The sequence below is a fragment of the Oryza brachyantha genome, chromosome 9, assembly GCF_000231095.2.
Source record: "Oryza brachyantha chromosome 9, ObraRS2, whole genome shotgun sequence".
In the NCBI taxonomy this organism is placed as follows: Eukaryota; Viridiplantae; Streptophyta; class Magnoliopsida; order Poales; family Poaceae; genus Oryza; species Oryza brachyantha.
The window spans coordinates 3,935,633-3,952,102 of NC_023171.2; the positions used below are offsets into that span (position 1 = coordinate 3,935,633).

Consider the following 16,470-nt stretch of genomic DNA (forward strand, 5'->3'; position numbering starts at 1 on the left):
ATATAATGCATATTTGAATCTCTATGATCTTAGATTATAAAGTTGTCAACTACAAAGTTGGAGTTCTTGATAAGATATACAGCTTTCATAAAGGAAGCTTCTTCATCCGTGGTCATTTAAAAACTTTAACTATTCATTTTCAAAATATATTCAAATAGTTATAATGTATATTTGGCCAACAAAAAAAATTCAAATGAATATTTAGTCAATTATAAGTTGTAGATAAACTCAATATCTACAACTTTGATATAGAGCATATCTTCATCTGATGTCATTTGAACAATTCGAAAACATCATGTATTTCAAATATATCCAATCAATGAGAAATTCAAATCTGGATATGTAAACAATGTCAAATGTTACAAAGTTGTAGACCTATCGGGGATATACGCCTTCTCTATAGAGCACATATCTATTCGACACTGTTTGCTAAATTCGAAACTTACTTTTTTGAAATAGGTCTAAAGTTCTGCAACATATATTTGAGCATATAAGCAATCTCAGATGAAAATAATGTCAATTACAAAGTTGTAGATCTTATCAAAATCTACAACTTTTCTATTAGGCATATCTCCATCCGGAACAATTTTAAAAACAAAAAAATTACTTTTTAAATGGGTATTTTCTTATCCGTAACGGGTCATAACTACTGACCGTTACGGATAAGGTTAGTTATCCGTAACGGTTCGTCCTACAACACCCGTTACTGATACGTTCTCATCCGTAATGGGCCGTAATTTTATCTCGTTATAGATCATCTGTCCATAAGTACGACATGTTACAGATAACCTTATATTCGTAACGGGTCATTCCTAGCGGACATACTTGAAACGGGTTGTATTTTAAGCTGTTGCAGATAAGCTATCCGTAACAGACCGTATTTTCTCGAAAAAGTCAACCGTTACTGATAGAGGATTATATACTAGTGCAAGACAACGTCAGATTGGCCTTTCAGTTACTTTACAGAGGAGAGTATACAACCTTAAATCTACCCTAATGGGCCAACAAATGCGAATTGAAGCATAGTTCATTGAACATTCCATACCGAACACCTATATAAATGACCCACATGGACTAGTCCACGAGCTCGAGCATTGTAGTGGCACCTATGGAGGACTGAGGCCTGGGTGAGGGGAAGAGCTTTTCACACACTTATTAATTAGTTTATCGCTAAGCAAGAAGTCAAAATACATGAGTATGGTATTACTCCTTCGTGCTGCCGATTCTTTATAGATTGTTTGCGTATGTTTCCTTCGACTTCAATCTAGATTGGCTCTTGCATCTCTAGTCCCTCAACTGAACTCACAAATGTGATACCGTCTAATCCTGCTATCGCTGTTGATCCCGACATCGTGTGGTATTGTTATTGAACATGATTGGGCTTCGTGGGCCATCAGAACGAACTCATCTCAATCGGGCCTAAATTAACTCGGTCGTAGATGTACTCGCACAGACTATATCGAGGTGGATATAGCTATAGCTGGTCACCGAAGATTGATAAGAAGATTGACAACTAGGCTTTTGCGGCAGGGGCCATTGGATTCTACAGGTGTTGGTGCCGAAGTGGAGTTTGGTATACTACCTGAACTCCAACATTGACAAGAAGTTATATGATTGGTCGGGGACCGAAGGTGCATTGAATGAGGCCTGGGACCAGTATGTGAAAAAAGTCAGGAGGCATAAGGAAGATAAACCCACACTCGCTCACAAAAAGCATTTCCTAGTAAGTCAACAAGTTGGCAAACAATATGAGTTTCACGTCTTCCATAACATGAGAAGCCTTACTGATAAGGTGATGTTGCTCAACCTTGAGGTGTGTGCTATAATTCTTTATATACTAAATATTTCAAAGTATATATATAGCAAAAAAAATTTGAAGTATATTCACTAACTTAGGATGCCTCACATGCAGGAAAAACTTTCTAACATCCCAGAAAACAACTTTGATGTTATTAGAGAGGAGATAGCACGTTTCATACTCGATGACATCATATCACCCAACGGGATGTTTCGACCACAATAGTAGTTAGCTCATCCGTTATTTGATGAATTTGTTGCAATGCTTGTGAATGGCTTTTCAATTTTCTCTTGAGTGAACATTAATTTTCATATATTCTATGTAAAACGGTTTGGTACATTCTTGCAATGATAATTATGTATATATTTCTTGGAATTATAGCTCAGCTTTGCAGGTTTTAATGAGCATTAGCGGGAGTTGTGAATGGATGCTACTATATGTATTAATTGGTCTAATATGTATGTGATTGAACATGTCTACATTGAATCTTAGAATGGCTGTGATGGCATATGTGAATATGAATATGAATGTTTGATTTTCTGAAATGCTGTGAATGGGTGCTAGGAAGGGAAATATATATATCTGCTTCTGTTATAGTTGCAGTAGGCATGGCTAGCAAAGGCCTGAGGCTAGCCAAAAAATAATTTTTTTTGTTATTGTACTCATCGGTGACGGGCATGTAGTAAAGCCTGATAGAGGTAGACTTATCCATGGTGGACGTATACTAACGCCCGTTAGAGATATCCTCATCCTTGACGGGCCTAACTTTCTTCCCGATTGAGATTATTCATCCGTGACGGGCGTCTGACCTAACCATATTTGACTCATATGCTCGGTCAAACCTATCTGTGACAGGCCTTATTCATTGCCCGATTGAGAAAACTTTCATCTGTGACGACTAATGCCCGATTGAGATAACTTCTCATATCTGTGAGCTCTGCGTACAGATGGTGGCTATTCCTGACATTGAGAAGGCTATCCGCCTGGTTGAGATGACAGATCCGTGCTAGTGTGAAGGAAAAATAACTAGTACCTTTACCACTGTCTAGCAACAAACATTTACCATCTCAGCAATAATATATTCTAAAAGGCTTATTTTAGTTGTTTTGTAAAAATGATTAAAATAAATTATCCCACAAATGTGAACAAATAAAATTATAAATATCAAGCATGGCTCTTATTCATAATTACATTTGGGGCTTGTAAGTGGTAAGCCTTTTATCCGCAGCAGATATTTCTACACACATTGACTACAACGCATTTCAATTAATCAGTGCAAAAGTTCCTTTCCATACAGCCCTGCAATGGCTTGCCCGGGGTTCTCCTGTTTCACTAATGATTCTCCCACCAAAATCTGCCAAAATGAATAATAAATATAAATAACACATTCGTATCAAAGTAGAACAACAAAGTACATAACAACATTTCTGTTATATTGTAACTTGGAACGCTAGACAGAGATGTAACATCAGATAACTTACAGCAGAAACACCCGCATTCTGCACATCCTCAGGCGTGAAAAGACCAGATTCACCAACAACCTGGAAACAAAATCCATTAGCCCCACCACAACTGCTATCAGGCATGAAGCATGAATCCATCATGTGCACAACTGAACCATGTAATATTCTGAAACCAATTGTACATTATAGAATAACTATGGGTCTATATATATATATATATATATATATATATATATTATATATATATATATACCAATTTTATAGTCCAATAAAAATTAACAGAAAGTATCTCGAGGTACCGGTAGCTCTTTGTACCAAATCGTTTTTGATCGTTGGATCTAACAGTTGCATATCCTACTCAGCTAGATCCCATGATAAGAAATGATTTTGTACCTCGAGGTAATTTTTGTTGGACCGGAGCAAATCTCATATATATATATATATATATATATATATATATATATATATATATATATATATATATATATATATATATATATCTCAAGCAAATAAATGTATATGTTTCAAGTGGATTTTTATTTATTGTTGCTCACAGTACATTGAAATTTGGTTAATACAGCACGAACATCAGGGGACCAATAAAAACTAAGATGAGTGATGAATGAAGGGTATGGAAGACGTACCAAAATTCCTTTTTCCCTTATGATGTCACCATGTTTCTCCAACAGCCTCTTTGTGTTTGAAATATCAACCTTAAACGTCTCTATTAGAGAAAATTTAACATTATATGAATGTCAAGGTCTTAGAGAAATCAAAATCAAGCTCTTAAATGATGGGAGACACTGCAAGAAATGATAGTGGCAATACCTAGGCTTCTATTATTGATGCCGATAAGCTGAACACCATCTATTTTGAGCACGCGGTTCAGCTCCCTCTCATCATGAACCTAGAATTAATACCAAATGTTTTGTGTAAATAAAACTTACAACTGAGTCAACAAGAGATTGAACAATCAAAAAAACTAGACTAACTGAGAGAGCATACTTAGGTCTGACAAACAATATATGTACTACTTTCGTCTTATAATAACTTTATTTTTCGTTTTTGTGTGTCATCCTAACAGTAGAAATTTACTTTTTCGATGAATAGTAGTATCATGCCGTTTACAAGCCACTAGAAAAGTAATAGTCAAATCGAACCGATTATCACGGTGTTTGCAAAAGCTGCTAAAAAACAGAAACATCATAGTTGGTAGTTGGTCATATGATCAGAGCCGTCAAAATGGATGTGCGCAGTCAAAATGGAACTATAAGAAAATGTTTGAGTAAATCTCACAAATATGCATTTAATTTGATATATCTATCGCAAAACTACAACTTTAAATCAACGTACCGTAAAACTATATTTTTAACACTGACTTTAGCATGAAACTACAGATTTTGCAAAAAAACTAATCAGAACGCTGCATATTTATTTAATAACTTCCGTGGAATAGTCATGGTACATTATAAACTCTAAAATATATAGTTTTGTGTCACTTTATTACTAAGTTTGTAGTTTTGTGATATTCTGTCTTGCTCCTTAGTTTTGTGGATAATTTGATAGTAAATATGTACTTGTAGGTACCACACCATAAACTATACTTTTCTGAAAGTTGAATCAAAGTATTTTCAGTCTTACAAAATTTACTCAAAAATTTGGAGACCACTACTACAGTCCGGGCAGCCATAAAAGATGATTCATCATACATTTTGGGTATAAAAAGTTTTCAGTCAATGTTTGCGTATTAAGTCTTAATCCAAGTTGGGTATAGAAAATAGCAAATCATTATACATTTCAACGCAGTAGATAAAGCGAAGATTCTTACGGCGCGAGTTTTTTTTTCTATCCTTCAGAAGCTACCACGAGGTATCAATCTTTTCTATATAAAAATTAGTACCTTCTAGTACCCAAGGTATCAAGAGAGTTACCAAATTTTACATAAAAAACAGTGGTACCTCTTGGTACCTTCTTAAGGATGGTAAAATTGATCTAATGGCGGAGGTACCGATGCTAGAATAACGACATGAACTAAATATCCTGTCCAAGCCAAAGAACTTACCCCAAAAAGTCCTGACAAATGATGATTGAGACGAGATTCCGCATTTTTGAACCATGAAAGGCTGGGTTTCCATTTGGGTTGTAGATGTAACCAAACCCCTAGTCCTCACACATAAGAAGACAACAATGGAAGAGAGATTCTACTGTTGTTTTAGTGCTACTCCACAACAAGCTGAACTTAGGTATAAGTCTTGGTGTCTAAGATCATTTTAATCATTAAAGTGCTCCACTTCTGAAAAGGAAAATTTATAGCAATACTGAGTACCACCTAGCACACTCTACAATCCACACCAATGATATCTTCATGCACATCTATGATATCAAAGGGGCAATTCTAAATATTTGCATTTGAAAACAACAAAATAGGTATTAATGAAGGCATGAAGCCATGGTTAATGACCAGTAGGCATGAAGCCATCATTAGATCTAACAGTGCACATCCTATTTAGCTAGATCCAATGGTGAAAACGATTTTTTATCTTGAGCTAATTTTTGTTAGACCAGAGCAAACCTCTTACTTCATACTTCACCAAGACAACGTCATATTGGTCTTTTCAGTTACTTTACGGAGGAGAGTATACCACCTTAAATCTACCCTAATGGGCCAACAAATGGAAGTTGAAGCATAGTTGATTGGACATTCCGTACCGAACACCTATATGTATAACCCACGAGGACCAGTCTACGAGCTCTAGCATTGTAGTGGCCCTGTGGAGGACAGAGGCCAGAATAGCTTTTCGCACACTTAACAATTAGTTTCTCGCTAGGAGCCTCTTCGGTTTGAACGATTTTTAGAGAAAAAATAGAGAAATTAAACTGTTTTATCTAAAATTCCTATAAAATTCATGTGATCTAAATAAGCCCTAAGCAAAAAGTTAGAATACATGAGTATCGTATTACTCCTCCGTGCTGCTGATTCTTTATAGATACTCTCTTCATCCCTAAATGTTTGACGTTTGACATTTATCTTATTCAAAAAATTTTGTAAAATATGTAAAGCTATATATATACATAAAAGTATACTTAACAATAAATAAAATGATATAAAAATAATTAATAATTATATAAATATTTTGAATAAGATGAATAATCAAACGTACATAAAAAGGTCAATGGCGTCAAATATTTAGGGACGAATGTAGTATATAGTTTGCACACGTTTCGTTCGAATTCAATCCAGATTGGCTCCTGCATCCCCTCAACCGAACTCACAAAGACGGTGCCGTCTGATCCTGCTATCGATGTTGATCCCGACAGGCTGTGGTATCGTTATCGTGAAGGAAAAATAATGACCACCTTTACCACTGTCGCAACAAACATTTACCTTCTTAGCAATAATATATTCTAAAAGGGTTTCTTTTACTTGTTTTGCAAAAATGTTTAAAGAATTAAAATATCCCATGAATGAGAACAAATAAAATTATATTTATATCAAGCATAGCTCTTATTCATAATTACATTTGGGGCTTGTAATAAGTCGTAAGCCTTTTATCCGCTGCAGATATCTCTACACACATTGACTGCAACAGATCTCAATTTATCAGTGCAAAAGTTCCTTTCCATATAGCCCTGCAATGGCTTGCCCGGGGTTCTCCTGTTTCACCAATGATTCTCCGACCAAAATCTGCCAAAAATGAATAATAAATATGAATACATTTTATCAAAGTAGAACAACAAAGCACATAATAACATTTCTCCTATATTGAAAGTTTGAACAATAGGAAGAGATGTAACATCAGATAACTTACAGCAGAAACACCAGCATTCTGCGCATATGCAACATCTTCAGGCGTGAAAAGACCAGATTCACCAACAACCTGGAAACAAAATCCATTAGCCCCACCACAACTGCTGTCAGGCATGAAGCATGAATACATTGTGTGCACAACTGAACTATGTAATATTCTGAAACCAATTGTAGATTATAGAATAACTATGGGTCTTTATATTTATATATATATATATATATATATAAATTAGATAATACTACTACGTGTAGCTACTCCCTTCATGTGTATGATACAGAAACAACTACATATCTGTTTCTACTCTCTCTCACTCAACAGAAACATAGACACCATTAAATTCCATACGAATATATATATATATATATTTTCTGCTGGGTGAGAGCAGAAATATGTATGAAAGTGTTTCTGCACATTAGGCGTAAAGGGAGTAGCTACACCTAGTAGGATAGAGGCTATATCTCAAGCAAGTAAACGTATATGTTTCAAGTGGATTTTTATTTATTGTTGCTCACAGTACATTGACATTTGGTTAATACAGCACGAACATCAGGGGACCAATAAAAGGTAAGATGAATGATGAATGAAGGGTATGGAAGACTTACCAAAATACCTTTTTCCCTTATGATGTCACCACATTTCTCCAACAGCATCTTTGTGTTTGAAATATCAACCTTAAACGTCTCTATTAGAGAAAATTTTAACATATATGAATGTCAAGGTCTTAGAGAAATCAAACTCAAGCTCTTAAATGATAGTGACAATACCTAGACTTCTGTTATTGATGCCGATAAGCTGAACGCCATCTATTTTGAGCACGCGGTCCAGCTCCCTTTCATCATGGACCTAAAATACCAAATATTTTGTATAAATAAAACTTACAACTGAATCAACAAGAAATTGAACAATCAAAAATACTAGACTAACTGACATAGCATATTTAGGTCTGACAAACAATATATGTAAAGAGGAATTGTTCAAATGAAACTGCTATCAAGGTATCGTATCACTGAACGACGGAATCAACCAGCCAACCTAACAGTAAAAATTTACTTTTTCGATGAATCACTTATCATGCCGTTTACAAGCCACTAGAAAATTAATGGTCAAATCGAACCGATTATCACGGTGTTTACAAAAGCCACGTAACAGTAGAAAGATCATACTCCCTCCGTCCCTAAATATTTGACGTCGCCGACTTTTTTATACACGTTTTATACACGTTTGATCATTCGTCTTATTCAAAAAATTTATATAATTATTAATCATTTTTATATCATTTTATTTATTGTTAAATATACTTTTATGCATATATATAGCTTTACATATTATAAAAAAATTGAATAAAACGAATGGTTAAACATGTATAAAAAAATCAATGACGTAACTTAGTATTTGGTCGTTGGCCATATGATCAGAGCCTTCAAAATGGATGTGCGCAGTCGAAATGGAATTGACTGCAAAATTGCGTAAGAGAGAAATGAAAAGTTTAAAGTTCAAACGCACCTCGATCAGAGCCGTCATTCCGAGGTTCTTACAGATGCGAAGCATGTACTTGATGTCAAGATCAGGCAGAACACCAGCAATCAGCAGAATTGCATCGGCGCCCTTTGACCGAGCATAATATATTTGCCAGATATCTATGACGAACTCCTTGCAGAGGAGAGGACACTGCATTGACACAATCAAACTGAACATAAGTATGACCTATTCAGGTTTGAACTGAAGCAGAAGAATGTTCTTCACTCTTCAGAAAGATAACAAAAGACTCTATGAATCATAGCCGCCGGCACCTTTACTCCGGAGTTCCGCACGTTCTCGAGATTCTCAAAGCTTCCCTGAATTATCAGAGTGTTTGAAAAGTCAGATATGTGTAAAAACAAAAGAAAGAAAAACAGACAGATAATTGTAAGGATGAGAATTCGAGGAGCATGGATGGAGTCGAGAGCTACGAGAACAACCAACCTGAAAGTGCTTTTCATCTGTGAGGATGCTGAGGCAAGCGGCGCCGTTTTTCTCGTAGGATTGCGCGATCTCAACCTGTTATCACGTTGGAAAAATAAGCCAAAGATTACACAGTTTTCAGACAGACTGAAACTTCTTTCTTTTTCTTTTTTTTTGTTTTTGTGTGTAAGCAGAGAGATCAGATGTTCAGTCATGCGTAGTAGTAGCCTCCGAGACTGACCGGATTGAAGTCCGCCCGGAGCACGCCCTTGCTCGGCGACGCCTTCTTCACCTCGGCGATGAGCGCCGGCGCGCCGTTGCGGCGGCGTGCTGCTGCCAGCGCCCCGACGAAGTCCCTGGCCGGCGGCGCGTGCTGGCTCGACTCGATCACCTTCTGCAGTGGCTTCTTGGCCTTCCTCTGGCGCAACAACAGAGTAGTAGCCGATAACACAATGAGCAACTCCAGCCATGGTTGGTTGTTCTTGCGTGCGAGTTCATTCGAAGAAATTGGATTGTGTAGGGATGGAATTTGACCTGGGACACCTCGACCTCTTTGTCCCAGATGATCTGCTCGAGGATGTTGCGGGGCACGGCCTTGTCGGCGCCGGAGCCCTCGGAGGGGTAGCGCGGGCGGCAGCGGCGGCGGATGCGGATGCCCTGCGCGGCGGCGATGGAGTTGATGGACTTGCCGCTCTCCCACTGGATCACCTCCGCCGAGTTGAACATCTCGTCGTGCTCCAGCGCGTACAGGATCGAGTCCTGCACCCAACAGATCAGACCAAACCCAGACTCAGACCAGCTGCAGGTCGGTCGAATCAAGAAACGGAGGAACGAGCTGGGGTTCGAGTCGTTGCCACCTTGGCGGCGGCGCAGCAGACTGCGCGGGGAGCCGTGGCGGCACCGGCGAGAGCCCGTACGACGTGGGGCGACGACGAGAGGGACGACGGCGAGAACGCGAACGCCGGGAGGGAGGTGGCGGCGAGGAGGGACTCCATTTGGAAGGAAAGAAGGTGAGGAGGAAGAGAAGAGTTGGTGAGGAGAATCGTGCGCGTGGAGGGATGGGTTTTATAGGCGCCTAAAGCGACGGAGCACGCACGGCGGTTCTGCGTTTGCCGCCAGATTGAGAAAACACACTTTCTCCCAACTGATTTTACTCAACTCTGAAAATTGACTGAATGGTTCTATTTGACACAACTCTAATGAGAAAATTCCAGATCCACGTGCGATAGATGAAAGTTTTGTATTTCATCTTAACATACAAAAAAATAATTGATCCAATTGTTACCAATGTAATCAGACGTTAATACTGATGGATTTGGCTAATATCTTAGCTCTAAATAAAGATGAAAGTCAATGAAAAAAAAAACCTATGATGTTCTTTAGTAAATAAGATATTGATGTGGCAATTTGGCTAATATCTTAGCTCTAAATAAAGATGAAAGTCAATGAAAAAAAAACCTATGATGTTCTTTAGTAAATAAGATATTGATGTGGCAAAAAGGATAAAATGAGAATAATTTTATATAAGTTGTGATTGATTGAACGAATAGCCTAGAGTGTATGAAATACTTATCTTTTTGTACAGATTCAAATCATAAAAATAATTTTATTTTGGGGCTGAGGAGTAGATCCAAAGCTATGCCAAACATCTATAAATTGGATGTAGTCCACTATTGAGCTAAAACCATTGAAACACTGCACTTTTTGACCACGTGCTAGTAGAGTCGTGAAGTTATCGATACATAACTCCACCTATGAGTGTTTTAAATCATGCCACAAATAAATAACACGTACACGTGTTTTTATACGATTTTGGTGAGAATAGGGACTAGTCCTTGGGCATTCCATTTAAATGAGCGTACTGACTGGTGTGTGAGTACGTTTACGTTTGCATTCCACGTAATCTCCTAAAAATATACCAACTAAGATTTTGGTACGAGGACAACAACAAATTCATCAATTCTTAGTTCTTAAAATATAGAAGTATAATTGAGATTGCTGCTCATCTAACTCTATGCTAGTTCCTGAATCCTGAGTATTAATATTTATTTCGAACTTTGGATTTACAAAATTAACAAAACTACGGTAGTGAGACTAGAAATTGAGTATCTATTCCAAAACTCAGAAATGTTAAACCGCTAAATAAGATTAAATTGAGAATAGTGCAGAGTGAAACTAAATGATAGAATGATGTAATTGGTTGAGAAAAAAAGTAATCTATTATATATATAAAGAAATAGGAAAAGTAGTCACCATGTTTACTCTCACGTGCTACAAAATCTCACATTAATGAAAGGAAAATAATAGAAAAAAATATTTTTTTGGGATCGGACACTGAAAGGGAAAAATTAGGGCATTGTGGGTTAATATCAGAATCCTGAACGAGATATCGTCGCCGATTTTGCCCGTGCATGCTATCGGATTTCACCCGTGCATACGGACAAGTAATGCAAGGCAAGACCAAGTGTTGGAATCCAATACAATCCGAGTTACTCAATTCCGGATCCCACTGCATCGGCTTCGAAAAGATTAATCATCACTGTGAAAAGGAACAAACAAACACATCGCCTACATGCTAACATGCACGCTATAATTAATTCTGTACAAACAAATGTTTTTCATTTCAATCCAATCATTTATGTTTTGGACTAACAAAAAAAGAAAAGATAATGATTTTTTGGATCAGACAAGTAAAGGAAAAATCCATTTTTATTTAGCCGTCGAAGAAAAATAAGAGATAAAAAAGAAAAGATAATGTTTTTTATGAATCGAATTAGGAAAGGAAAAAACCAGGTTTTTTTTTAATCGACGCTGCTGCCATCCAAGGAAAGAAAAAAATCAGGTTTTTTTTATCCAGCAGTCAAAAGATAGGAGATAAAAAACAAAACATAATATTTTTTTGGAATTGGACGAGGAAAGGGAAAAAATCAAGTTTTTTTAATCGGTGTTGCTGCCGTCCGATCGCTACGAGGATATTAGAACATGATTTTTTGGATTTTTTTTGGAATCGAAAAAAAGAAAAGGTAATGATTTTTTGATCTGACGAGAAAGAAAAAAATCAGGTTTCTTTAGATCGAGTTGTCAAAGGAAAATAAGAGATAAAAAAGAAAAGATAATATTTTTTGGAATTGAGCGAGGAAAGGGAAAAATTAGGGTTTTTTTTTTGGATCGAGCAGTTGAAGGAAAGGGAAAATTAGGTTTTTTTTAATCAACGCTGTTGCCGTCCCATCCCTACGAGGATATTGTGCAAGATTAAACTAAAAAAGATTAATTTTATATGCCTAAAAATATTTAATTTGTTTTATAAGTGAACTATTTGAACAGGTTGTTGACAATCACAAATAAGTAATATATACGAAAGATATGTGATTGAAGAAGACGGAAGGAAGAAGATAATACATAAGGAGTACTATTATATTATACAAATTTAATCTATTGTAGTACTATTCTTAGATCTATTATATTATTAAGATAATACATAAGGAGTCACTGTTTTACTTTGCGTAGAGCATCAAAGAAAAATTTGACAATAAGATTTGATCAAACTTTTAAAATTTCGATCATTAACAATTTTTAAATGCTTAGTTTAAATTCAAAACAAATGATGTATAAAGAGTTTCCTTTAAAAATACGGTCATAGTAAAATAAACTTATTAAATTTTATAAAATTATTCTAACATAAAATCGGTTAATGGCATTTTAAAAAGTTCCTTGCAGCTGGCCGTAATGAATTGCATGATTTGTTGCACTGTGGAATAACAAAGCCAGTACACAAAGACAGGAGACAACCAATTTTTTGAGGTTTGTTAATTAGTCGTAACGTCGATAGATTACTTTACACGTTTATCACATTACGTACGGATAAATGTGCATCCTATATTAATTGTCATATTCTGCTTATGCATGTTAACTAGCTTAGGAAACGTCTGCATCTGGCGAAAGCTTAATTTCATTTTGTTGTTATTGGGTCTTGCTTTTTAATTTTGGTATAAAATGCATAGTTAAGAACCATTTATGAGAATTATATATGTACTCCATAGTGACTAATGAGGCCAAATATATCTTATATAATTTTGACGAACTGTTTAAGTTCTTATTTGGTTTTACTGATTAAATGTTATGTCTTACCCATATTTAGTTCTGTCGTGTTCTCATATGATGCCATTGTTAGTTTTAACAATATTTACAGTATTAGAGCTCTTTTGAGAGGTAAGAGGTAAGAATCAATCTTGACCATTGAATTATTTATTTGTTTTATATATTTTCAGCTCTTAATAAATAAACAGAAGGATAGAAAGCAGCATTAATAACACGTAATTACTCTTTCCAAATTTGAATCATGCATGCAATGAATGTACAAATCAATATTACACTTTTAAAATAAATATATGGTTTTATATTTAGATATTTTAATATATAATAATAACATTAAAATATATTTTGAATTTCAAAATACTTGAATTTGACATAATCAAATAAGTGAATATTGTATGAATATTGATATTGTATGATAAATTTAAATTATACAGATTTGAACACATATTTCAAATTCCCACTCATGATGTATAGAAAGATATGATTTTCAATATTTAATATCTTTTCTCAACATCATCTTAATTTTGACACAAATGCCAGGAAAACTTTCCTAAACTATATATTATTCAAAATTTTTGAAGTAGAATTTAGTTACAGACATAATAAGTTTTAAGTTATAATTTGGATGAATAAACTTTAATTCAAAATGCAAAATTTTTTGTATTTTGTGGTATTATGAATTTATTAATCAAATAAATAAAACATTGTTGCATTCAATGTTAGACAACAAGACCTTCCTTTAATATAATTTAAAATACCATAAGTGATGTCTTACCACCTATGTGGTAAGAGCAACATGAGTCATTGGATTAATAGGTCATGAACGGTGGACAATAACTTTGGTGTACCATAAAAATATCCACAGTATTAAGATAAAACAAAACTTGAACAATGTGGGATGCGTGGTACAAAAGATCATATTTTAGTACCGCGAATGTCAATGGTATTATTCTTGGGCCTATGTATTTATAATCTAATTACATCATATATAAACTGCGGTTCAGCTAAAGATGCCGTGTATGCTGTACACAAGAATTAATTGTCACCAAATGGAAAATAAAATATTTGGAATACCACTGTATTTATAAATGTATACAATTTGACATTCTTAGTATTGCACATGCTCATCCAATAAACGGCAGTAAGGTAAAACAATGTGGCTGTTGTTTAACAGTGTGAAATTGGATCGCATGCAGAATGAATTAAGTAGTATATGAGATGCCCTTATATACTATATCCATGAATATTCTGGGACAGCAAGAAAAGGTGATCCAATGCAAATTTTTTAAACTAGTGAATAATGTAGGATCGAAACAGAGTTAAACAGATCTACCAGAGGGGGGTGAATGGTAGAGAAAAACAAAACCAAAAAAATCTTTCGCGGAATAAAAGATTACCTCTGTCGAAGAATATCTTGATCGCCTTGCTCCTTATGCTACCGCTACCTTTATCTCGCCGCTCCTGTGCCGCCGATCAGATTGTCGAAATCCAGAAAGTCACCAGCGCCGATCAGATCGTCAGAATCAAGAAAATCACTAGTAGATGAGAGTCGAAGACGTAAATCAAATGAACTTGACTTTATTGCATCAACTAGAATTTACAAAGTGCACCAACAACGCTCTTCTCAAAATTGTTGATCTAGAACCAACAACTATTCAACTCAAATTTTCTAATTCTAAATCTCACAAAAAGCGTACCGAGGACATACCCCTCGGTATCTATTTATATCAACAAAATCTATCTCTGACTAGGAATCAGACTCCTTTATCCTAGTAGGACTCATCTCCAAAATTATCTCTAATTAGAATCCAAAACCAAACCTCGGTGCTACAGTACCCGCGCGCTACAGTGTCCGAACATGAACAGTGCGCGGTCGCTACAGTAGTCCAACTCTGCTACAGTAATCCGGGTTCGTAACCCTCACGCTACAGTAACCCGCATGCTACAGTACCCGACCAACTCCTTTCCGCTTTTTCTCATCCGATCTTGATCCGATTTAATTCGTGATTTTTTCGATGCTTACACATGCAACATGTGAAGCCCGTTACGACTCCATCCCACACAGTGTTCCTCCACCATGTGCCATCTCGTATTCAACACTGTCACCCAGCATCCTTGATCGTCCGGACCTCAGCTCCTCCCTGAGCTTAGTCACGATCCCACCGCCGGTGACCGGTATTGACCTCCGAGAATCACGACTCTACTCCAACCATATCACATGGCATTCCGACCATCCAGACCTCGGTTCCTCCCTGAACTTAGTCATGGTCCGCATCCCGACCATCCAGACCTCAGTTCTTCCTTGAACCTAATCATGGTCCTTACCAGCCATTGACCACAGTTGACCTTAAGTCACATGCACACATAGAGACAAACAAACCGTTTCTGGGCACAGATATCGCAACCTGACCCATATTAGTCACACGCAGTCACACCAACACAATAACTGTTTACCAACTAAATCTATCAATTTACAAGCCAATTGTTCATCACAAAATATAGATCATGAGTATGATCTTACAAATAATAATGTTTTTTATCGTAGCAAATTCGGTGTACCCGTGTACTCCAGAATTTCTAGCATGCCAAACAAAAAGACGAGAAGGAGAAAAGACCAAAATACATTAATAAAAAAATGTATTGATATAAGGGATAGTTTGGAGGTATTAAAGATTTATGATAGAGAGCAGGGAAGGATAAATTTGTTTACATAGAGAAAATGTACTCGAACTCTGTAAGTTGATTTATTTTGTAATGGAGTGATTACATAATTGTTAATTGCCAATTGTTTGGTAAGGCTGAGAATGAAACGAACCAAACAACCCAGATCAAATTAGCTAACGAAATTAATTATATGAACTGTTTCATGATAACTGCAACTGGGTAGTTGTGTATGTGAAATTCTGAAACCAACTAAAATCAAAAACAAAAATCATATACATATATATATATATATATATATATATATATATATATATATATATATATATATATATATATATATATATATTAAATTTTGATGTTGCAGTTGTACTCACTTAAGTTAAATAGTAGACTGGGTAGGAACGAATAAATAAACAGGCAAATAAACCATACAAATGTTATTTTGGAAGGACGATTTTCTTTGTAATGGCATTTGAGAATTTGCTGTTGTATTGCTATGTTACAAATCAGGCTTCTTTGCGAGCTCATTGAACAATTTGCCTCGAGTGAAAAAGAGCAGGAGCATTGGTCCAATCAAGTTTTATTGCTGCTCTAATATTGTGACGATAAGATTTGATCAAACTTTCAAAATTCTGATCATTAATAATTTCTTACATGCTTAGTTTAAATACAAAACAAATGATGTATAGAGAGTTTCCTC

General features: G+C 35.8%; 1 protein-coding gene across 1 annotated transcript; it reads right to left on the minus strand.

Moving 5' to 3' along the window:
- Window positions 1-6,725: 6,725 nt before the first annotated feature.
- On the minus strand, window positions 6,726-10,032 carry LOC102713570 (indole-3-glycerol phosphate synthase, chloroplastic-like). Its single transcript, XM_006660403.3, has 10 exons — window positions 9,869-10,032; window positions 9,546-9,770; window positions 9,253-9,429; window positions 9,033-9,107; window positions 8,861-8,905; window positions 8,574-8,738; window positions 7,835-7,913; window positions 7,673-7,752; window positions 7,071-7,139; window positions 6,726-6,946 (listed from the first exon to the last, which is right to left on the minus strand). The coding sequence occupies exons 1-10, from the start codon at window positions 10,004-10,006 to the stop codon at window positions 6,863-6,865; spliced, it is 1,137 nt and encodes a 378-aa protein (XP_006660466.1). The 5' UTR covers window positions 10,007-10,032; the 3' UTR covers window positions 6,726-6,862.
- Window positions 10,033-16,470: the final 6,438 nt, after the last annotated feature.

Bases quoted from the DNA above. Each gene is read 5' to 3' on its own strand.
- LOC102713570 (XM_006660403.3), bottom strand. From the start codon at position 10,006: ATGGAGTCCCTCCTCGCCGCCACCTCCCTCCCGGCGTTCGCGTTCTCG. The intron at 8,906-9,032 runs GTTGGTTGTTCT...CTGATAATTCAG, and splicing joins CAGATGAAAAGCACTTTCAG to GGAAGCTTTGAGAATCTCGA. The intron at 6,947-7,070 runs GTAAGTTATCTG...CATTTTTGGCAG, and splicing joins AGAATGCTGGTGTTTCTGCT to ATTTTGGTCGGAGAATCATT.